Raw genomic sequence first — 24,381 nt, 5'->3', positions numbered from 1 at the left:
AATACTTTTTTTTTTTTTTCTGAAATCCTTTTTTGCAAGAAGAATGTAAATGTTTCCTGCAGCTATTTAATTCTCTTTCCTCTTTTTTTCCTTAATGGCACGTTGTTTCCCAAGAGTCACAGGTGTGGTGTTTCTGTCTCACTATTGCAACTGAAATAAGCAAAGCTATCAGGAGGGCAAAAGAAGAAAACCATGGAAGATTGTGTCTCTGGGAAGTGAAATGCAGAGTTTCATTTTTGTCTCCAGATTGTAAAAGAGGGCACTGGAAAGGGTTTGGGAAGCAGGGTAAAGCCACGGGGAAGCACTGTTGTGCCGAGGGAGGCAAAGGGAAGGAGGTCATGCTGAGCTCTTCGCTGCTCAACAATGCCCACAACTGCCCCGTGCCCAGCACAGCTGAACTGTCCTCCAGCCAAATGGCCTGCTCTGTAGACAAACTCTTAGATGCAAGTTGGTAATATAGCTTATTCTGGTAACAGTTATAAGCAGTGGCTTTACAGAATTCAAATCCTGATGACACTACTTATTAGCTGTATTAGCGTTCTCCAGAGGCACAAAGCTGGTAGGATCTATATCTATTTTTATCTCTGTATAATCTATCTATATCTATATAATCTCCACACACACACAGTCATGTGCTACATGATGACATTTTGGTCAACAATGGATGACATATATTACAGTGGTCCCATAAGATTATGTTGGAGCTGAAAAATACCCACCCCATAGTGACCTTATAGCTGTCAGCTGCATAGCACAACACATTACTCACGTGTTTGTGGTAATGCTGGTGGAAACAAACCTGTGTCTAAAAGTTGTATAAACATATAGCTCATACAACTATGTATAGCACATAATACTTGATAATAAACAACTATGTTACTGGTTTATATATACACTATAGTATAATTTTTATGGTTATTTTAGAGTATACTACTTAAAAAAAGAGTTAACTATAAAACAGCCTCAAACAGGTCCTCAGGAGTTTTCCAGAAGAAGGCATTGTTACATAAGATGATAGGCTCCATGTGTTTTATTGCCCTTGAAGACCTTCCAGTGGGATGAGATGTGGAGGTGAAAGACAGTGATATGGATAATTCTAATCCTGTGTAGGCCTAATGTGTGTGCCTGTCTTAGTTTTTAACAAAAAAGTTTAAATAGTTGAAAAAATTAAAAATGAATAAAAAGCTTATAGAACAAGGATATAAAGAAAATATTTTTGTATGGTTGTACAGTGTGTTTGTGTTTTAAGCTAAGTGTTATTACAAAAAAGTAAAAAAGTTAAAAAATGTTTATAAAGTAAAAAAGTTATAGTAAGCTAAGGTTTACTTATAGGAGAAAAAAAATTAAATGTGTTTAGTGTAGCCTAACTATACAGTGTTTATAAAGTCTACAGTTGCATACCGTAATGGTCTAGGTTTTTATATTCAGTCACCAGTCACTCACCCAGAACAATTTCTAGTCCTGCAAGCACCATCCATGTTAAGTGCCCTATGCTGGTGTACCATTTTAATCTTTTATGCAGTATTTTTACTGTACCTTTTCTATGTTTTAGATACACAAATACTTACCTTTGTGTTACGACTGCCTACAGTATTCAGTGCGGTAACAGATTTGTAGCCTAGGAGTAATAATATATATCATGTAGTAGGATATACCATCTAGGCTGATGTCAATATACTCTATGATGTTCACATGACAAATAAATTGCCTAAAAGTGCATGTCTTAGAGCATATCCCTGAGGTTAATACATGACCGTGTGTGTGTGTGTATATATACACATATATACACACACACACATATATATCTCCTGTTGGTTTTATATATATATATATATATATATCCTCTTGTATAGTCCATAAATAGATATATAATATACACGACATATATAATAACATAGGATATATATACAATATATATACTATGTATAGATACAAATATATAGTAGAGAAAGAGAATGAGCATGTGCATTGTTGAATTTGAAATCTGTAGGGTAAGCCAGTAGGTTAGAGATTCAGGTAAGAGTGGATATTGCAGTGTTAAGTCTGAAGGCCAGAAGCTCAGGCAGAATCTCTGCGTCAGTCTGGAGGCAGAACTGCTTTTTCAGGAAACCAGAGTCTTTGCTATTTAGGCCTTCAACTGATTAAATGAGGCCCACCCACATTATGGATGGTAATCTGTTTTACTTAAAGTCAACTAATTTTAAGTGTTCATCACATAAAAAAATACCTTTACAGAGATATCTAGACTAGTGTTTGTCCACACAACTGGTCACCATGGCCAAGCCAAGTTCACACATAAAATCATCACTCTAGCTTTTAACTTACTGGCAAGTCACTCAACTTCTTTACACTGAATTTTTCTTTTGTAAAAAGGAGAAAGAATAACACTTTGCTCAGTGCCTGGATATACTAAGTGGTCAGTACATGTTGCCTGTATTATGATTATTGTGAGTTCTTAAGTAAATTATATTATGTATTGGAAATCAAATAGAGCAATCAGCTCTATCTATTGTATTTGTTGATTTGCCATCAGAACAAATGTTTGTTAGACATTGATTAATATTAAAAAAATTCATTAGCACAATGGTATGAATATAAATAATATTAATATACTAATACTAATATAAAAATAGCAGATCATCTATGATTTATGTCTATCATCCCAACAGATCAACTGTGTTTATTTTTCTGTTCTCTAGTCCTTCCCCATACATACATACATAAACATATTATTTACAGAGCTGTATTCAAGATGGATTAATGTTTACATTTTGCTATTTTCCAATGAACACAATAGGTGTTAAGATATTAAACTAGCCAAATTAATTGTATTCTAGTTGAAAATTATAGTTCATCATCTCTCATTTTTACTAAGGAGCTGAGCTGCTGGGATGATGGTTTTCATGGTGTGCCAGCTTGGCAGACAAGCTGTCTAGGTGTTTTGCATCTCGTTGCTTTCCTCAAAAACGGTAGTTAAAGAACTAAAGCTACTGAATGGATTATAGGTGTAATCTGTTATTGGAGAGAAAAGGTTAATCCAGTTCTGCATTATTATGTTTTTTATTTATGTTATTCTTTCATTGATTTAAAATGTGTTGAGGTCTTTCAATGTACTGTGCATTGGCCACTGAACATCTATGCAACCAGCAAATGTGCTGGAGACCTGCTCTCCAGATTTGCAGACTAGAACGTAAGACTGACAGTAGGGAGACACATAAGGTCCACAACAGAGTCGTTCATTTGAGGGTTGGGGGAGGAAAAGAGAGGAGGTATCCTGGATCTTCTAAATTGAGCTCTGAAGGATGAGTTAGGAGTTAGCCAGACGAAGAACAGAGAAGGGGGTCAACATCTTTGTCTTTTGGTAGAAGGAAAAAAACCTGCTTTTGCATAAAACAGAATCCAGATGGTTTTCTATTTATTTAGGCAAACCTATGAACCTCAGTGTATTAGTCTGTTTTCATGCTGCTGATAAAGACATACCCGAGACTGGACAATTTACAAAAGAAAGAGGTTTAATGGACTCACAATTCCACATGGGTGGGGAGGCCTCACAATCATGGCGGAAGGCAAAAGGCACATCTCACATGGCAGCAGACAAGAGAAGAGAATGAGAACCAAGGGAAAGGGGTTTCCCCTTATAAAATCATCAGATCTCATGAGACTTATTCATTACCATAAGAACAGTATGGGAGAACTACCCCCATGATTCAGTTATCTCCCATTGGATCCCTCCCACAACACGTGGAAATTATGGGAGCCACAATTCAAGATGAGATTTGGGTGGGGACACAGCCAAACCATATCACTCAGGTAAGGCTGTAGGAACATCATGTGCAAAGACCCACTGTCTGCACACCATGGTTTGCAGAACTGAGAATATTCTGGCTATAGGAAGAGTGTGAAGGTGAAAGCCATCTATAATAAGGAGTTTGGACTTCCCTCTGTGGTCAGTGGGAAGCCACTGAAAGGTTATTTTTTTGTTGTTCTTTTGAGACAGGGTTTGGCTCTGTTGCCCAGGCTGGAGTGCAGTAGCACTATCTTAGCTCACTCTAACCTCTCCCTCCCAAGCTAAGCCATCCTCTCACCTATGCCTCCCAAGTATCTGGGACTACAGGTGTGTGCCACCACACCTGGCTAATTTTTATATTTTTTTGGTGGAGATGGGGTTTCACCATGTTGCCCAGGCTGGTCTCAAATTCCTGGGCTTAAGCAATCCACCCATCTTGGCCTCTGAAAGCATTAGGATTACTGGCATGAGCCACTGAGCCTGGCCCACTGAAATGTTTTCAGGAGGGCAGTGACATGACAGGATCATACTTCAGGAAAATCACTTAGGCTACAGCATAGAGCATCAGTAGTGAGGGCAGTGCTGGCTGCATGGAGACCAGTTATGTCACCATTGAGGTAATCCAGGCAGAAGATGCATGACCAGGAATGTGGTAATGGCAGTGCAGGTGGAAAGAAATAGATGGAATCAAAAGATATTTAGAAAATAGGAGGGCTGGAACGTGGTTATCAGTCAGGTGTGTGGAAGAGACAGCAGTTAAAGATGAAGCCCAGGGTCTTTCTATTCTTTATCTCTATGTTCTTGAAAATGGTGTGTGTGTGTGTGTGTGTTTAAATCTCAAATTATTTTGACTTCAGGGCAGTTGCTGTCATGTCATCTAGTCAGACATTCTGTCATGACATAGAAATCCTCATGGCATGGTGGAAAAAGCCCTTGCCTGGAAGCCTGGGGGCCAGTACAGCTTTACCACAAACCCCAAATATGATCCTGGGTCAATCATTTCAGCCCCTTGTTGGGAGAGTGAACAGCTGTAGTGTAAGATAGCATAATTATAAGCTGGGGTGTGGCTTTGAGTTATGGTGCCTATGCAAAATGAACATGACACTTGGTGTAAACTGGTGAGGCTGCTCTTGGACTAAAGAGACTAGCCTGGGGTTCTGCCTGCCCTAGGTCCTGCCTGATTATTCCAGGGACTGAAAGGAGGATCTCTATTTTGCCACACCTATAACGAATTTAGAGCATACCAGTATGACGAAGAATACCTTTAAGGAAGCTCTGGCATAGTGATTAAATTCTTGAGTCATGAAGTTCAGACTAGAGCCTTCGTTCTACCATTTACTAGCTGTTTGACTTCAAGAAAATTATTTAATCATTATGCTTCAATTTTGTCATCTGTGAAATAGGAATAGTAGTACCTAGTCACCAGGATTGTTGTAAAGATTAGGTAATATATGTAAACGTTCGAGTTCCTGGATACAGAGGTCAATATGTATTTGCCATTATTGTTTTTATATAATATTTTCTACAGTGTGTACAATTCAATAACTTTTATTTTTATTTTTTATTTGCATAAATTTATGGGGCACAAGTGCAATTTTGTTATATGCATAGATTGGGTAGTGGTCATGTCAGGGCTTTAAGATATCCATATCCTATGCTTCTTATGTCAAAGGAATCACTGGAAGGCCCACTGGCCCAGGGGACAAAGGTCCTCTGAGTCAGAAGCCACTAACCAGATGATCCAGCAGCAGGACTGAGGGTGCCCGGGCCAAGTGCCAGCCCATGCCCTCACCCTCACAGAGCCCCAGATATGCTTGAACGTTGAGGGCCAAGAGGTTAACTGTCTTCTGGACACTGGCGCAGCCTTCTCAGTCTTACTCTCCTGTCCCAGATAACTGTCCTCCAGATCTGTCACTATCCTAGGGGTCCTAGGACAGCCAATCTCTAGATACTTCTCCCAGCCACTAAGCTGTGACTGAGGAGCTTTAAAATAGAAGAAAACCACCAAGCGGATATTAAAGTCAAAAGAGCCGCAAGGCAGGACCCTCCATTAGAAATGCTTATAGAAGGACCCCTAGTATGGGGTAATCCCCTCTGGGAAACCAAGCCCCAGTACTCAGCAGGAAAAATAGAATAAGGAACCTCACAAGGACATGCTTTCCTCTCCTCCAGATGGCTAGCCACCGAAGAAGGAAAAATACTTTTGCCTGCAGCTAACCAATAGAAATTACCTAAAACCCTTCACCAAACCTTCCACTTAGGCATTGATAGCACCCATCAGATGGCCAAATGATTATTTACTGGACCAGGTCTTTTCAAAACTATCAAGCAGATAGGGCCTGTGAAGTGTGCCAAAGAAATAATCCCCTGCACTGCAGGCCATACATTTCAATCCCTGTATCTTTAACCTCCTTGTTAAGTTTGTCTCTTCCAGAATTGAAGCTGTAAAACTACAAATCGTTCTTCAAATGGAGCCCCAGATGCAGTCCATAACTAAGATCTACAGCAGACCCCTAGACCAGCCTGCTAGCCCATGCTCCGATGTTAATGACATCGAAGGCACCCCTCCCGAGGAAATCTCAACTGCACAACCCCTACTACGCCCCAATTCAGCAGGAAGCAGAGCAGTTGTCAGCCAACCTCCCCAGCAGGACTTGGGTTTTCCTGTTGAGAGGAGGGACTGAGAGATAGGACTAGCTGGATTTCCTAGGCCGACTAAGAATCCCTAAGCCTAGCTGGGAAGGTGACTGCATCCACCTTTAAACACGGGGCTTGCAACTTAGCTCACACCCAACCAATCAGAGCTCACTAAAATGCTAATTAGGCAAAAACAAGAGGTAAAGAAATAGCCAATCATCTATTGCCTGAGAGCACAGCAGGAGGGACAAGGATCAGGATATAAACCCAGGCATTCGAGCAGGCAATGGCAACCCCCTTTGGGTTCCCTCCCTTTGTATGGGAGCTCTGTTTTCACTCTATTTCACTCTATTAAATCTTGCAACTGCAAAAAAAGAAAAAAAAAAGATATCTGTATCCTGAATAACGAACATTACTCATTCAGTAATTTCTCATCATCCACCCCCTGGCCCTTTCATCCTTCCAAGTCTCTGTCATCTATCATACCACTCTCTATGTTCACGTGTCCACATTTTTTAGCTCCTACTTAATGAATGAGAACATGCAACTGTATTAGTCTGACTGTATTAGTCTGTTTTCACACTGCTGATAAAGACATACCGAGACTGGGAAGAAAAAGAGGTTTAATTGGACTTACAGTTCCACATGGCTGGGGAGGCCCCAGAATCACAGTGGGAGGTGAAAGGCACTTCTTACATGGTGGTGGCAAGAGAAAATGAGGAAGAAGCAAAAGCAGAAACCCCTGATAAACCCATCAGATCTCATGAGACTTATTCACTATCACGAGAATAGCATAGGAAAGACTGGCCCCCATGATTCAATTACTTCCCTTGGGTCCCTCCTACAATGTGGGAATTCTGAGAGTTACAATTCAAGTTGAGATACAATTCAAGTTGAGATTTGGGTGTGGACACAGCCAAACCATATCATTCTGTCCCTGGCCCCTCCAATTCTCACATTTCAAAACCAATCATGCCTTTTCAACAGTCTCCCAAAATCTTAACTCATTTCAGCATTAACCCAAAAGTCCACAGTCCAAAGTCTCATCTGAGACAAGGCAAGTCCTATTTGCCTATGAGCCTATAAAATCCAAAACAAGCTAGTTACTTCCTAGATACAATGGGGGTACAGGTATTGGGTAAATACAGCCATTCGAAATGGGAGAAATTGGCCAAAACAAAAGGGTTACAGGGCCCATACAAGTCTGAAATCCAGCAGGGCAGTCAAATTTCAAAGCTCCAAAAATGATCTCCTTTGACTCCAGGTCTCACATCCAGGTCACGCTGATGCAAGAGGTGGGGTTCCCGTGGTCTTGGGCAGCTCTGCCCCTGTGGCTTTGCAGAGTATAGCCTCCCTCCCAGCTGCTTTCACAGGCTGGCATTGAGTGTCTGTGGCTTTTCCAGGAGCATGGTGCAAGCTGTTGGTGGATCTACCATTTTGGGGTCTGGAGGATGGTGGCCCTCTTCTTGCAGCTCCACTAGGCAGTGTCCCAATAGGGACTCTGTGTGGGGATGCCGAACCCACATTTCCCTTCTACGCTTCCCTAGCAGAGGTTCTCCATGAAGTCCCTGCCCCTGCAGCAAACTTGATTGGCATCCAGGTATTTCCATACATCTTCTGAAATACAGGCAGAGGTTCCCAAACCTCAATTCTTGACTTCTGTGCACCTGCAGGCTCAACACCACGTGGAAGCTGGCAAGGACTGGGGCTTCCAACCTCTGAAGCCACAGCCCAAGCTGTATGTTGGCCCCTTTCAGCCATGACTGGAGTGGCTGGGATGCAGGGCCCCAAGTCCCTAGGCTGCACACAGCATGGGGACCCTGAGCCTGCCCACGAAACCACTTTTTCCTCTTGGGCCTCCAGGCCTATGATGGGAGGGGCTGCCATGAGGGTCTCTGACATGCCCTGGAGACATTTTCCCCATGGTATTGGGGATTAACATTAGGCTCCTTGCTACTTATGCAAATTTCTGCAGCTAGCTTGAATTTATCCTCAGAAAATGGGTTTTTCTTTTCTATTGTATAGGCAGGTGGCAAATTTTCCAAAGTTTTATGCTCTGCTTCCCTTATAAAGCTGCATGCCTTTAACAGCACCCAAGTTACCTCTTGAATGCTTTGCTACTTTGAAATTTCTTCTGCCAGATACCCTAAATCATCTCTCTCAAGTTCAAAGTTCCACAGATCCCTAGGGCAGGGGCAAAATGTTGCCAGTCTCTTTGTTAAAACAACAGAAGAGTCACCTTTGCTCCAGTTTCCAACAAGTTCCTCATCTCCATCTGAGACCACCTTAGCCTGGACCTTATTGTTCATATCACTATTATCATTTTGGGCAAAGCCATTCAACAAATCTCTAGAAAGTTCCAAACTTTCCCTCATTTTTCTGTCTTCTGAGCCCTCCAAACTGTTCCAACCTTTGCCTGTTACCCAGTTCCAAAGTCTCTTCCACATTTTCACGTATTGTTTCAGCAATGCCCCACTCTAGTGGTACCAATTTCATGTATTAGTCCATTTTCATGCTGCTGATAAAGATATACCCAAGACTGGGAAGAAAAAGGTTTAATTGGACTTACAGTTCCACGTGGCTGGGGAGGCCTCAGAATCACAGCGGGAGGTGAAAGGCACTTCTTATGTGGCAGCAGCAAGAGAAAATGAGGAAGAAGCAAAAGCAGAAACCCCTGATAAACCCATCAGTTTTCATGAGACTTATTCACTATCACGAGAATAGCACGGGAAAGACTAGCCCCCATGATTATTACCTCCCCCTGGGTCTCTCCCTTAACGTGGGAATTCTGGGAGATACATTTCAAGTCGAGATTTGGGTGGGGACACAGCCAAACCATATCACTGACTTATTTCACTTAAGACAATGATTTCCAGTTTCATCTTTGTTGCTGCAAAACATGTGATTCTGTTCTTTTTTTATGGCTGAATATACACTACATTTTCTTTATCCAACAATCTGGTGATGGATACTTAGGTTGATTCCTTATCTTTGCTACAGTTCGGTGATTTTTAAAGTAAACTTACAGAGTTGGGAAATCATCATCATAATCCACTTGGAACATTTTTATCTCTGCAACAAGAAACAAGATGCATCCATTTGTAGTCACAACCTGTTCCCACTACAACCCCCAGGCTGCCAGGAATCTACTTTCTGTTTCTATAAATTTTTTCTGGGCATTTTATAAAAATGGAATCATGAAGTCTTTTGTGTCTGGCTTCTTTCACATTATAATCTTTTTGAGGATCATCTGTAGTACTTGTGTTTCCTCTTATTGTTGAATAGCAGCCCATTGTATGGGCATACTGCACTTTGTCTGTGTGTTCACCAGTTGGTGGACACTTGAATTGTTTCCACATTTTGGCAACTATGAATAATGCTGCTATGGACATTCGTGTACAAGTCCTTGTGTAGACATATTAATATGTAATCTTGTTCTAAAAGTCTAAAATTCTGAGAATTTATTGAACTTGTGAAGAGAATGACTATTGAAACTAGCCTTGGTTCTTATCCTTTGGATATAACTACATTTTTGTCAGAATGTCACGAAGAAGCATAATTATTTATATCCAAGATAGAATTTAACTTTCAATTAAAAAATTTAAAAGTTGATTTTTAATAAAATACTTAGACAAAAGTAGATCAGGGATTAGGTCGATTGCTTTTAAATTTCAATGTAAAATTTCAAGAAAGGTTAGACTAGATTGCAGTGGCTGCAATGCTGTGCAGCTGTAGGCTGCATCCTCTATTGGAGTTGTGTGTGCAGGTGTGCCCTTCATGTGGGATGCAGTGGGAATGGTGCCATCCAGAGCTGTGTGTGAACAGGTGTCCATACTGCTAGTCCTTGAGTCTGGGTAATCTCCACTCTGTCCCTGGAGGGTGGGCCTGTTCTGTTTCTAGAGGTCAGTGCCAAGTCAGAAAGGGAGTCAAGGCCCAGAATGCCACTCTTCAGACTACTCTAGTTCCAGACTGTAGGGAGTCCTGGGCAGGGGGCTTATCTTAAACCAAAGGAATTTCAGACTAGAATTGTAGGTGGTGCCCTCGAAGAGCTGATGGGACAGATTGAAAGTCCTGACTCCCAGCTAAAGCAGTATCCTGCACACCCTCCCGTCTGGAGAGATCTTGGGCTAGATGCCCCCAGTCTAACTGAGACCCTGACTTTGGAGGGTTGTTCCAGCCCTGCAATAGTACCTTTTTGTTTCGGTGGGAGTGGATTAGAACAGTGGGTAAAGTTTTGGGGTGAAAGAAGCCAACTGGGACATATGTCTTTGGGGGACACAGGCTTAGTCCATCCTTTCTCTAAAAGTACTGGGCTGAACCCTCTCAGCAGAGAGTTGTGGAAAATTAGAGATGTTCTGTGGAAAGACCAAGTTAATGTTCAAGTCTCAGAATCTGATCTTAGGTCAAATATCTTTTGCTTTTGCCAGTAAAAAGAGCCCAGATGTTTTTCTATTTACTTAGGCAAACCCTTGAAACACAAGTTAGTCATATAAAACTTTACATTTGCAATGTTGAGAGCCCATATTTGGAAAGTCACAAGCATAAAATATATACTGTGAAATGGGAGGTCAGGATGGTGAACTCATTTCAGAACCATAGTTTTGACTCAAGAATTTTGATGGGGTCTTCACGTTGGTTGAGCTTCTTGGTCCTAATATCATTGAGAGAATTAAATCATGATATTAAAACATTGAAACACTAATGCTTTGTTTTTATTGGCAAGAACCAAAATGATCTAATACTAATGCCACGAAACATCAGTCACTTTTTTCCTGATGAATAAGATGAACTTTGGCTGCTTATGATAGTAAATTTAATAATGTCAGTGATTTGAACTCTTTCGGTTTTAAATGTGCAGAAATGTGTTTTACTGCATGTCTCTCTCTCTTTCTCTCTCTCTCACACACACACACACACACACACACACACTACTTCTGTCAGGAAGTTTTGTGGCAAATGAGCCCAAATGCATAGATTAGAGCATATCATTCACATGTGCCACGTGTGTGCCAAAGTATGCGTACCCACTGCTAGACTCCCTCTCACAGGTGGTCTGAATTTGCTTCTAGCTGGTCCTGTAAGCAGATTTAATATTTCATAAGCACTGCTCCATCTCATGCCTCCATTATTGACACCACATGGAAGTCAGGAAATTGGTTCTTTCTGGGAACAGTTTGCAGAAATATGCAGCCTGTCAGCCCCTTTCTCATGGGTGCATTAACAGAGCAGCTCACGATTACAAGTAACGAACCTTCTCCAGATGTGTGTAGCAACTCAGCTCCAACTTTATCTTCGGCCCCGAAGATGGACTTGACAAGATGGATTATTTGTGGCTGTATTGTAATAACTTTGTGAAATTGGAATTCCCAGTGATTGTAATGGAGGGTGAGGAAGCGGCAGCAGAGGAACAGAGAATTTCTCCTTGCAGTAAACAACGAAAAGACCAACAACAATAAAAAGGGCAAATCAGCTGTGGCATTTTCCTGCTTTGGACACTGACTCTTCCAGACTGTTCTAATTCTTTCCCTTTTATGATTCTGTTTATGTTACACACGTTAAAGTTAAGTCATGTCTTAAATAAGATGGAAACTGGAAGTGAGATTTGGAAATGACTGAATCAGGCTTCTTAACTTTTTTCTTCTCTTGGAGAGCTCAAAAACAACAGACAGAAAGGGATATACCAAAGAAAACAATTTTAATTGTCATCTTCCATGGAAAATTCAATCCAGTCCTTCATTCATTCTCTTCCCAGTGCAGTGCCAGCAGACTTCTCTCTATATGGCTAAAGGCTTAATTTAGCTGACAAATTTCTGAAGGATAACTAAGCTTTCAGAAGGAAAGATTCTAGCTATAAATGAAGCGTGCGTGCTCTCTCAGTCACAAAAGACAGATTTTTCCAGGATAAAGTAATTTGGGGTAAATTTCTCCTGTATTTTATTAGCAGTGATGATTTCAAGGGAGTATTCTTTTAAAGCAAGGCAGTATTCAAATCTTTCTTTTAAATCACAGGTCCCTTGAGTTGATAGTTATAAAACTAGGTTCCACTGGGAGTTATTTGTACATCTTCAAGGTTGGCACCCTTAGTTGTTTGATGTAGATGTTCTAGATAAAATTCCTAAAGTCCAGCTGTTATGATTTAGCTTAATATGTTTGTACAGAGGGGTTTCCTTTGTCATTGAAGAGATAGAGTCAAAACAGAATTAGTCATTCTTGCATCTTCTATTTATAGCCCACTATTATTCAGATGCATTGTCAAAGAATGATGTGGACAAGAATTTTTCTTCCTTCCTTTCTTTTTTCTGTGTAAACAAAACTCTTTTTATACTCTGTGGATTTAACTTTGGTTGCTAACTTAGTCAGACAAGGCACTTAACAAAAATATTACTTCTTAAATGAAAAATTACCTATTAAGTCATCCCATCTCCATTTGCAAATTAAAGGTTTGTCAGTACAAAGTATGTGGGATGACCAGAAGTCATGGATGACTTACACTGAAGTGGCAAGGGTAGAAAAGGTCAGTTTGAAAATTTATTTGTATGGGTTGCTCATGACTAATAGTCCAAATCTTGAGAGTTTATAAACAAAATTCTATTCTGTTTATTTAGTTTATTCCAGCATTAAAGCTAGCCTGAAAATTTAGTGAAAGTCATTTAAGGAATTTTTATTTGGAGGCAACTTTAATTTTTTTTATTTTTGAGATCACTGAATAAATGTAGAGGTCTTTGTAGCCTGTACTGCAACAAGTAGAACAGTTAGATAAACTGGTTGTTGTAACTCCCTGGGCCACTGAGTTTTCTTATTTCTTTTCTTTTTCTTTTTTTTTTTTTTTTAGTAGAGAGCTGACTTTAGAGGGATCAAGAATAGCTTGCTGGATGGAAGGAGGTAAGAAACAGGACTATCAATGTTTTACTGATCTGAGCTGTATAATAATTTGGTGTAGATAATTAAATGAGATGAAGTATGGGAAAAGTGTTGTAAACATTCTCAAATCCTCTGCTATTATTGCTTACTGCAGCATCTGAAACAGCAGGATCTGTCATGCAATAGCCCTCAAATCAATGTTTGCCGAGTTATAATAAGTCGAATTAAAGAGTAGTTGGACAATTGCAAGTAATAAGTGGAAGTAGAAGGCGGAGAAAGTTGACACTTAGCGCTCTCTGTTGAAAACTATGCTATTAGCAGTGTTGGGTCAGCAAATGGCTTATTTTGGTTGGCAACCCCATGGAAAAGGATTTGCTGGATACAATAGTATATTCCCACAAAAATTCTGAAGTTTTATTTTTTTGAGAATGTTGACAAGCCAGCAAATTGATGAATGGCTGCCAGGTGTTGAATTTGAATGTCACTCCTGGTGATTCTAAGGGTGAGTATGTCTTTGTTTTCCCTCTGTGCTAAACTCACCCTAGGGGTCCCATTGTTTTGAGGAGCTATTTAAGTAGCCTTCAGGAGAATCTGAAAATCATCCAAATCCAGTGTATAAGCATGAGAAGTCTGAGCTGAAGAGTAGAAGTACTCTCTCTACAACCTGTCAGACATCTAGCCCAATGCTAGCTATACGCAGTGGGGCTTCTTGATGGTCATTGGTGAGGATTCAATCTTTGGTACCCAAAGAGTGTGTGAAAGTTTCAGGAAAAGAAATCTCAAGCCTTGAGGCCTCCCATGAAGGCGAGACCAAGATTTCTCTTCCACAACCCAATCTTTACAATTATTCTGGAGATGGTTGGGAGGAGAGTAGTCATCCTCTTGACTAGAGGATGACAGACTGTGCAGGAGAAAGCTCTGGAGGAGACCTCACCCTTTGTGACTAGTGTGGTGTGTCTCATTCATCATGAGATGGTGGGTGATGGAGGTGATGAGTTAATGATAATTAAGCCCACGCTGTGGAACCCATGGGAGAAGCATGTAATAGCCAGTAGTAGTATCAGCAAGGCCTTCCTCAATTCCACGCAGAGGAAGACCCAAAAGGAACAGTGGACCCAGGGCCGTGGGATACCATGAGAAGGGAGTCCATGGCGGGGATTTAGGTTTTGGGGTTCTTGGAAGGAAGGTATCATGTAGACTTTTGGTGAGGCCCTAGAGAGCCTATCATTAGCCAAAATGGTATGGCTCTGAGGCTGCTCAAATCACTACATCCAATGAGTCCTGGGGAATGGTGGGAAGGCTCTAATTTAGTGAGTGGTGGTCAACAGTAGAGATCCCTGGAAAGCAGCAATACTTGTACTTAGAAGCTAGCACAGTCATCAAGGGAGGTCTGTCTGGAAGCCTGGAGGAATAGTGACAGGGTCCAAGCCCCTGCAGAAGGGTGCCTGGTGAAGACTAAGTCAACCGTAGGCACCCAGTCAAGAAGGTGACTCAGAGCAGGAAGAACTACAGTGCAAGTTGGGAAGTTGGGAAGAAAGCAAAGTCATATAAATTGGGTAGAATTTCAGCAGGTCCTGGCAAGGAGACTACAGTCAGCAGACATGTGGGTCCCAGTGGTTCCTTTCAGGGACACTGGATATCATGCTGGCAACATCAAATCAAATCCCAGGCCCTACATACTGGTGGGAATGAAGCTGCTGAAAGATCACCATGCTGGGAGGGTTAGAAGTGGCTCAAGGTCTAACTGGGGCTAAACATGTAGATTAAATCTTTAACACCTTTAGCTGGATGGAGTGGGGACAAACATTCTCTCCCTGAAGGTAGTAAAAGGTCTCTGTGACAGAGAACAGCTAGTATTAATGGGGAAAGCATTGAACTATTATCAAGGGTAGATTTGTGATATTTCTGGGTGGCATTTATACCAAGAGAAGCATGCTAATATTCCAGAAAAAATTATGGGTTATTTGTTCTGGGAAACATATACTTTGAACCAAAAATGAGAACACATTGTGTGATAAGTATGAGCATACTGATGAGGATAATTGGAAAAGATACCTGCAATCAGGATTGTTTTGGTAAATAGGAGACTATGTGGTCACCAAGATATGCCTTGCAATTAGGGAGCTTATCTCAGCACAGAAAGAAGAAGGTATGAACATATGAGAGTAATAGAGGCTGCATATGAGAAGCTCTTACCAGAGGAGATCAGGAAAGGGAGAGAGCTCACCCATTTGGGGTAATCAGGGAAGAGTCTGTAAAAGTGGCAGCATATAATTGGATTTTGGTGGTTGTATAGGATTTGAGCAGGGAGCTGTAAGCATGAGGGCCTTCCATGTGGAGACACAGGATGAATGAAACCCTGAAGTTTGGAAGCAAAAACCATAGGAAGCACAACTGTGAGTACATAATTCAGTTGAGAGAATGGGGTAAGGCAAGACTAGAAAGGTAAATTCTGCCATCTTGTGGATCACCATATTGAATGGGAGATTTGGTGACTAGACATCAAGCATTGTACTATGTACTAAGAATGTAAAGATGGAAAAAGGAATGACGATACATTTGGGAGATACAGATTTAATCTAAATTCATTAGTGATATCATTTGTGGAAATAGGTGAGATAAAGGGCATCCAGAGAGACGAACTAAGGGCAAAATCTTGTATTTTATATTTCTATGGGCATAAGGAGATATGGAGGGAGATTTTCTCAGTAATATATTTAGGAGGAAACTGGGTGGTTCAGCATTCAGGCAACTGAGAGAGGAGTGAGTATCAAAATGGAATGCCAAGTACTGCTGAGAGGCCAGGGAGAGCAGAGAAGAGACAGAGAGACCATTGGAATTGCTGTTTCACAACTCTGTGACCCTGAAAACGTGGTTTCAGGTGAGCAGGCATAGGAGGAAGGGAGAGGCTGGAGTCCGCAGTGCAACACATTATGGCAGTGGTTCCCGAAATGTAGCCTTTAGATCAGTGGTGTCAGTATCACTTATTTCTGCAAATTCTTGGGCTCCACCCTAGGCCTACTGAATCAGAAACTCTGAGGGTGGGGCCCAGCAATCTGTGTGTCATCAAGCCCTCCAGGTGGTTCTCATGACTGACAAAGTTTGAGAACCACTGTGTTATGGGACTACACAAGGAGACTGTGGAGCCCTAGAGCTCTTAGGTGTTAAATCTGATTGTCGAAGAGTCTATAAAATTTGCTGGGCATGGTGGTATGTGCCTGTAATCCCAGCTACTAGGGAGGCTAAAGTGGGAGGATCGCTTGAGCCCAAGAGGTCGAAGCTGCAGTGAGCCATGATAGTACTACTGTACTCCATACATACACACACACACACACACACACACACACACACACACACACACATATATACCATATATATGAAAATGAAGGGTCTATAAGCCTAGGGTACAATGTTCTCAAAGATATTCCTATTTTATCTTGGCAAGCATAGACTGCCTCTTCGTTAGGATGATATAATTTGAGGGGCAAAATGGCAACCTTGCTGCTTGTTATTTTGCGTACTATTGTCCAAGCCCATTGAGTCAGTGGAGACTTTTGGGGTTCAAGAATTTCCCTTCCAGGCTGCTTTTTTTTTTTTTTTTTTAAAGATTGTGATGCTATCTTAAGTCAGGGATGGGAAACAGGTTTTATTTGTGTGGTATGTTGATGAGGAATAATTGTCTGGAGTTCTATATTGAGGTAAATTGTGAGGCCACATCCCTTGGGGAGACAATTGTGATTAGCAATGTCTGCAGTAGGCACAGGAGGCAGGGAGTCATGGCACACAGATCACGCATTTACCATCCTTCCCACGAGGATTTATCAGGATGCCTGGGACACAAGATGCTTTTAAAGGAAACAGAAGCCTGAAGAAAGGACAAAGGTGTTGAGGAGGTGTTGAGGTATGGGAAAGCATCTCATAATTCTTCCTGGGGTTTGCGATGCTGGCTTCTAACATTTGTTATGGATACTTGACACCAACATGAATACCTTGGCAAAGTTCTGGGAAATGTCAGAAACCTTGGGGTTTAAGAAAAGAGAGGGAAAACCTGCTATTGCTCATTATAAATGTGAAAAACTGTATAGCTGGGGTCTGCTGTTCTCTTCTGGAATCTACTTTCTGCCATTTGTTTTCCTGCTGTACAGATATAGCATCCAAATGAGACTGTGGCCAGGAACAATAGTAACTGTTCTCCTGCAGGTCCTCTGGGCTCCCCAAGACACAGCAGAACAGCCCTGTACCCGGGAAGCTTTGTGTATTCATCCACCTATATAAACAGTTGAGTTGGCTCATTGAGTGGTATTCTTTCAAAGACAGCCTGTTATCCTACTTACCACCCTAGTCAGGGGAGCCAAGTTATTTTACATATTTTTTTTTGCCCAGCGGTAACATAATGACTATTTTAAAGCAAAAATCTTAGTGGGTATCATGAAGAGTAATTAAATATGACACCTGGCATAAAGAAGAACCAAATACTGTTATGTAAAGCATGAGGTTTAGGCTTTTTTTCAGTTATATATGAGCAAATGTTTTTCCTATTCAAGCTTTAAAAATCAGAGTCAGTGGCAAGTCTTTCAGTTTATATGGAAGATCATCAATTCAACTGGCAATATAAATAATGAACCTGGGACACAGCTGGAGGAACAAGGGATTGGGGGGCAGGAGAAGTGTATTTTAGTCTTGGCTCTAGCACTTGTTTTATGTTCCTGAGAAAGTCCCTTAATCTCTCCTGGTCTCAATTTCTGGATCTGAAAAATAAACGGATTGAGCAAAGTACTCAGTAAGGTCCCTTCCAGTTCTAGGATATTAATTGTATGTCTGGGTTTGTCATTTATCTCACCTAAGCATGCCTAGATTCAATTGTCCTAGACTCATAAGGTTTAATGTCTAATCTTGCTGCTGGTTCTACTTTGTCTCTTTTTGTCAGAGAACGTTTATTGTCTAGGTCCAGTTATCCGAGCCAATGCCTGGCTCCATTTAATCCTGCACACCACTTTGTGATACACGACCTGTTGGGAGAACACATAAAAACCCTTTCTGGTATAAAAAAAGAAAAATAAAGATCCTATCCATTTCAAAGGGTCACCCAGAATGCCTGATATTGTTGCTATTATTTACCCCTTTGCCTTAAGCATTCAAATCTTGTCTGTACATTAATTTACATTTCTTCAGGCCATACTATAGGAAATGCATTGTGCACCCAGTTTCTGTTCTTGTGAGCTCACAATCTAACAAATACATTATCTGAAATAGGTCACATGATAAAATTTCTAGAGTTATTTTTGAGCAAAGGAGTGACCATTGAAGCTAAAATGTTAAATGAAAGCAAACCATTTTTATAGGAGATGGATTCCATTTTGGAATCTTGGCTTTGCATCTGTGGATGGAACCTAAATGAATGACATGCTTAGTTTTTCCAGCGCTGTTGGAAGTAGCAAAAATCTGAATTCCCATATGAAAAGCAATGTAGTCTTCTCTATTCCACATGCAATTTGAATTAATTTTTAAACACATTCTTTCAAGGAGAGATGCTACCAAGCCTGCTTTAATAAATAAATGTGGAAAACACTTTGATGTACAAAATATCCAATAAAGCATGTATTTGTTCTCAGGCAGCATTATTCCTTCATATATGCCAAACGTACCGCCCCTGCCCACATAGTATTTATTTGAATCTTCATCCATGGAGCAAAGATAAACTTCAGCCCAGGCAACATTACATTTTTAATTAGTGGAATTCAAATGAATGAGATATCAGTATACCTCATGCAGAAAAGTTAGTAGGTAGAAATGAATGCAAAATGCTCAGTCATTAATAGCGTTGAGAGGGTGAACGTGGGAATCTTGTATCTTGTGTAAGTACTAATATTAAGAGGTACTGAACTAAGTACTAATATAGCACTAAGTAGTAATACAGTACTAATAGCTACTGATCTTATAGAGAATGCTGTTCTAAAGATTAGATAAAGAATATCTTATACTTTTAGCTGGGTTTGAGAAAACATACAAAAGAATCAGACTTAGGTTTTGCTTGGAAATCTGCTGAGCCATTGGGAAGCATATGAAGGTAAAGATTAGCCGAGGGTTTCAGAAATAGTTAGGATACACCAGCAGGACTCTGAAAAAACTTGTGCACTTGTAAACTTGGCAGACCTTAGCTGTGAATGGTTGCACCAGACCAGATGAACTGTTGGGAATGTTGAAAGAGCCAGAGAAAGAACTTGGTTATTTCTGCCGACTGAGAGAGGGAAAAAATAATCCAAATGACAGACATCCAACAGGACAGTGGTTCAGTACTTGGAAAGCAGTGAGACTGAAAACCACCTGTGGTTGGTAAAGGAAAGTAAATGTCTTTATTTTTCTTTTTTAATTTTAAGTACTATTTCGGGCTTCACACCCCAAGTAAAATGCCAGGGGTGCAGAGGTAGACAGTAGCTTATGTGACATCAAGAGTGAGCCCTAGTGACTCATACACAATTTGGGGTCTTCATGAATTTGAAAGAATGAATGTATGTACTGGACCAAATTCAAAGAACAGAAATGCAAAAGTATAATAGCTGGCTTTAGAGGACAGATTAAGAGGCCTAAATATGTTTGACTTGGATGAAGAATGAAAAAACGGAGATATAATAGCCACCTGCAGGTCCTTGAGGGGCTGAAACTCAAACTAAATAAGGAGAGGAACTATTTGGGGTGGTGCACAGAGGCACGGCTATGCCTGACACGATGAAACTGAGAAAAGGAAAACTCAGCCTGAATGTCAGGAAAATATTTCTACCCAAGTTCCATAAATCTGCCAAGGGAAGTGGTATAGTCTTGTTATTTGAAATCACTTAAAACTAGATTGAATAAACCACTCACATTTTTTAGTCCTCCCCCACTCCACCATTTCTGTTCCTAAAAAATCTGTGATTTCTTTGTTCCTGCTTGTATTTGTAAGTTCCATAAATTAAATGTTCCCTGTGAAAATCTTGAAGGTATTTTTATATCTATTTCTAATTTAAAAATAAGTAATAAGGGTGAGATTCACTGAAAAAGTCACCAGGATGTTGATTACATTTTTCCTCCTTTGCAGAGTTCATTCCTTAAATTGCTTTGTTCAGTTTGGGTACAGGCTTATTTGGGTACAGGCTTTAGTTGTTTGTTCTTACTTTTAGAGTGGAATTGCAACAAGATTAGTTTTGATTGGATACTTTAAAAATACTTAGAAATGAAAGGACTCCAATGGAATTAAATTAATTAGAATTTAATAACAGAATTAAACTTGGAAAATTCACAAATAAATGGAAACTAAACATAGTCCCAAGTAATCAATGAGTCAAAGGAATCTCAAGGAAAATTACATAATACTTTAAGATAAATGCAAATGAAAATACAACATACCAAAACTTACCGGGTACAGCAACACAGTGTTCAGGGAAAACTTATACCTATAAATGCTTTTAAAATGATACGAATCTCAAGCTAATAACCTAACTTCTCCCTTAAGAAGCAAGAATGAGAAAGAGCAAAGTAAACCTAAAGTAAACAGAAGGAAGGAAATAAAGACTCGAGTGGAAATATGTAAAACAGAGAATAGAAAAACAATAGAAAAAGCAATAAAACCAAAAGTTGGATATTTAAAATGATCCACAACATTGATAAACCTTTAAATAGATGGGCCAGGAAAAAATAAAAAAACTTGAAGACTCAAGTTACTAATATCAGGAATGAAAGAGGGGAATCATTACTGACACTGCAGAAGTAAGGAGAATAATTGAGAAACACTATAAACAACCATAGGCCAACAAATTAGATTATTTAGATGAAATGGACAAATTCTCTGAAAGACAACAGTTTTTGAAACTGCCTCAAGAAGAAATAGAAATTTGAACAAACCTGTAAGAAGTAAAGAGATTGAATTAGTAATCAAAAAACTTCACACAAAGAAAAGCCTAGGACCAGATGGCTTCACTGGTGAATTCTAACAAACATTTAAAGAAGAGTTAGCACCAATTCTTCACAAATTCTTTCAAAAAATAGAAGAGAAGGGAGCATTTTCTAACTCATCCTTTTAGACGATCATTACAAACTAAACCAGACAAAGTTATCACAAGAAAACTACTTTCGAATGTAGATGAACAATTCTCAACAAAAATCCTTTCCCAAAGATCAGGAACAGAACAGGATGTCCACGATCATCACTTCTATTTAAAATTATACTGGAAGTTTTATCTAGGGCAATTAGGCAAGAAAAAGATACATAGTAATCACCACTTATCCGGGGTACACTCAAGACCCCTCCAGTGGATGCTTGAAAGCATGGATTGTACCGAATCCAGTTGCTGTCAATTGAAACATGTTTCCATTCATGTCTTTCATTCAGAAATTTCTTTTTTTTTTTTATGTCTTTTGAATCTTAAATAAGCACTTACTGTGCACTATGGCCATACCTTTTGCAGTTTGAGATGTGACAGCAAAACTTGTACAATTTTTTTTCTTCACGTGGATAGATTTTTTTTTATCATAGATCTTAGCAACCTCAACATACATTTTTTTTCTTTCTTTTATTAAGTCAAGAACGTTCACATTCCCACATAAAGGAAGCACTTTGTGGCTTCTCTTTGGCATATCCAAACTGCCAGCATCACTACTCTTGTGATTTGGGGCCATTAATGAGTAAAATACGGGCTGCTTGAACACAAGCACTTTGATACCACAACAGCCAATCTGGTAACTGAGAAGGCTACTAAGTGGGTACTGTATACAGTGTGGATATGTTGGGCAACAGGATGATTCATGTCCCAGGTGGGACAGAGTGGGACTCTGAACAGTTTCATCATGATACTCAGAATGGTGTGCAATGTAAAATGTATGAATTGTTTATTTCTGGAATTTTCCATTTAACATTTTTGTTCCTTGCTTGACTTTGGGTAACTGAAACTGTAGAAAGTAAAACTACAGATAAGGGGGAACTACTGTAAAAGCTATCCAGATGATAAAGGAAAAGGTAAAACTATTTCTGGTTGCAGTAGAAATAGTTGCATGTAGAAAATGGTATTGTATATAGAAAATTCTAAAGAAGTTACTAAAAACAAACAAACTAAAAACCTATTAGAAATAAGTTCAGCAAAATTGCAGGATATAAGATCAATATACAAAAATTAAGACTATTTCTGTAGAGTGGTAATGAACATTCTAAAAATGAGATTAAAAAATCCATTTATGATGGTATCCAAAGAATAAAATTCTTAGGTTTAAATTGATCATAAAAGTGCAAAATTTGTACACTGAAAACCATGAAACATGTTAAAAGTCATTTAAGATCTATATAAATGGAAAGACAGCTCATATTCATGAATTGGAAGACTTAATATTGTTAAGATGGCAATATCCCCCAAATTGGCCTACAGATTCAATTCAATACATGTCAAAATTGCAGCTAGCTTTTTTTTCTTTCAGAAATTAATAAGCTGATTTTAAAATTCATATGGAAATGCAAGGGACACAGGATAGCAAACACTCTTAAGAAAGAAGAACACTACAATCAAAGATGGGGAATTCACACTCCCCAATTTCAAAACTTACTACAAAGTACAGTAATCAAGACAGTGCAGTACTGGTATAATGCCTTTTGAATTGATCTGGTATAAGGATAGACACGTAGATCAATGAAACATAATTGAGAGTCTATAAATACACCCTTACATTTATGGTCAATTGATCTTTGAGAAGGTGCCAAGACAATTTGATAGGGGAAAGAATAGTAATTTCACAAAACGGTACTGGGACATCTGTATATCCACATGCAAAAGAATGAATTTGGATGCCTACCTCACAGCATACACAAAAATTAACTCAAAATGGGTTATGGATCTAAATTTTAGAGCTAAAACTATGAAGCTCTTGGAAGAAAACACAGGTGTAAATCTTTGTGACTTGGGTTGAGCAACAGCTTTTATTATTATTATACTTTAAGTTCTGGGGTACGTGTGCACAACATACAGGTTTATTACATTGGTATACATGTGCCATATTGGTTTGCTGCACCCATCAACTTGTCATTTACATTAGGTATTTCTCCTTATGCTATCCCTCCCCCTGCACCCCACCCCCCGACAGGCCCCCATGTGTGATGTTCCCCTCCCTGTGTCCATGTGTTCTCTTTGTTCAACTCCCACTTATGAGTGAGAACATGCAGTGTTTGATTTTCCCTTCTTGTGTTACTTTGCTGAAAATATGACACCAAAAGCACAAGCAACTAAAGAAAAAATAGATAAGTCAGATTTCAGTGAGATTAAAAAGTTTTGTGTTGCAAACAGTACCATTAAGAAAATGAAAAGACAGCCCACAGAATGGGAGAAAATATTTGCAAATTATGTATTTGATAAGACTTTTATCAGAACATGAAAAACATTATTATAGCTCAATAATAAAAAAGACAACCTAATGAAAAATGAGCAAAATATCTGAATATATATTTCTCCAAAGATTTACAAATGGCCAGTAAACACATGAAAATATGTTCAACACTATTAGTCATCAGGGAAATGTAAATTAAAATCACAATGAGATATTGCTTCAACCCGCTTGGATGGCTATAATGAAAAACACAGATAATAACTGTTGGTGAGGATGTGGAGAAATTGGAAGCCTCACACAAGGCTAGTGGGAATGTAAAATGGCGCAGTTGCTATGGAAACATGTTAGCAATTCCTTAAATGTTAAATACAGAGTTAGCACGTGATTCAGTGATTCTACTCCTAGGATACCACGGAGAATTAAAAACATATGAACACAAAAACTTGTATATGAATATTCACAGCAGCATTATTTATAATAGCCCAAATCTATTCAACTGATGAATAGATAAGCAAATGTGGTATATCCATATAATGGAATATTATTTGGCAATAAAAGGAATGGAATATCGACACATGCCACAACATGGGTGAAACTTGAAAACATTATGCTAAATGAAAGAAGCCATTCACAAAAAAACCCTACTGTATAATTCTATTTATGTAAAATGTCCAAAATGGGCAAATCTATAGAGACAAAAGTAGATTAGTGGTTGCCATGAATGGGAGTGGAGTAGGGGTATGAAAATGTTTAGA

The 24,381-nt window shown here is 39.5% G+C and overlaps 1 protein-coding gene across 2 annotated transcripts in view; it reads left to right on the top strand.

Annotated features, from left to right (window-relative positions):
- Window positions 1-24,381, top strand: part of LOC116485032 (uncharacterized) — a 221,939-nt gene that overhangs the window by 81,282 nt on the left and 116,276 nt on the right. For both annotated transcript variants that reach the window (XM_058429239.1, XM_058429238.1), the window contains exon 3: window positions 13,260-13,306. In XM_058429239.1, the coding sequence (XP_058285222.1) occupies window positions 13,260-13,306 (47 nt within the window). The remainder of the gene's footprint in view (window positions 1-13,259; window positions 13,307-24,381) is intronic.

This window comes from Hylobates moloch, unplaced genomic scaffold (assembly GCF_009828535.3).
Source record: "Hylobates moloch isolate HMO894 unplaced genomic scaffold, HMol_V3 SCAFFOLD_16, whole genome shotgun sequence".
In the NCBI taxonomy this organism is placed as follows: Eukaryota; Metazoa; Chordata; class Mammalia; order Primates; family Hylobatidae; genus Hylobates; species Hylobates moloch.
Note: the sequence above shows the minus strand (reverse complement) of the source record. Positions and strands in the feature narration are given on the sequence as shown.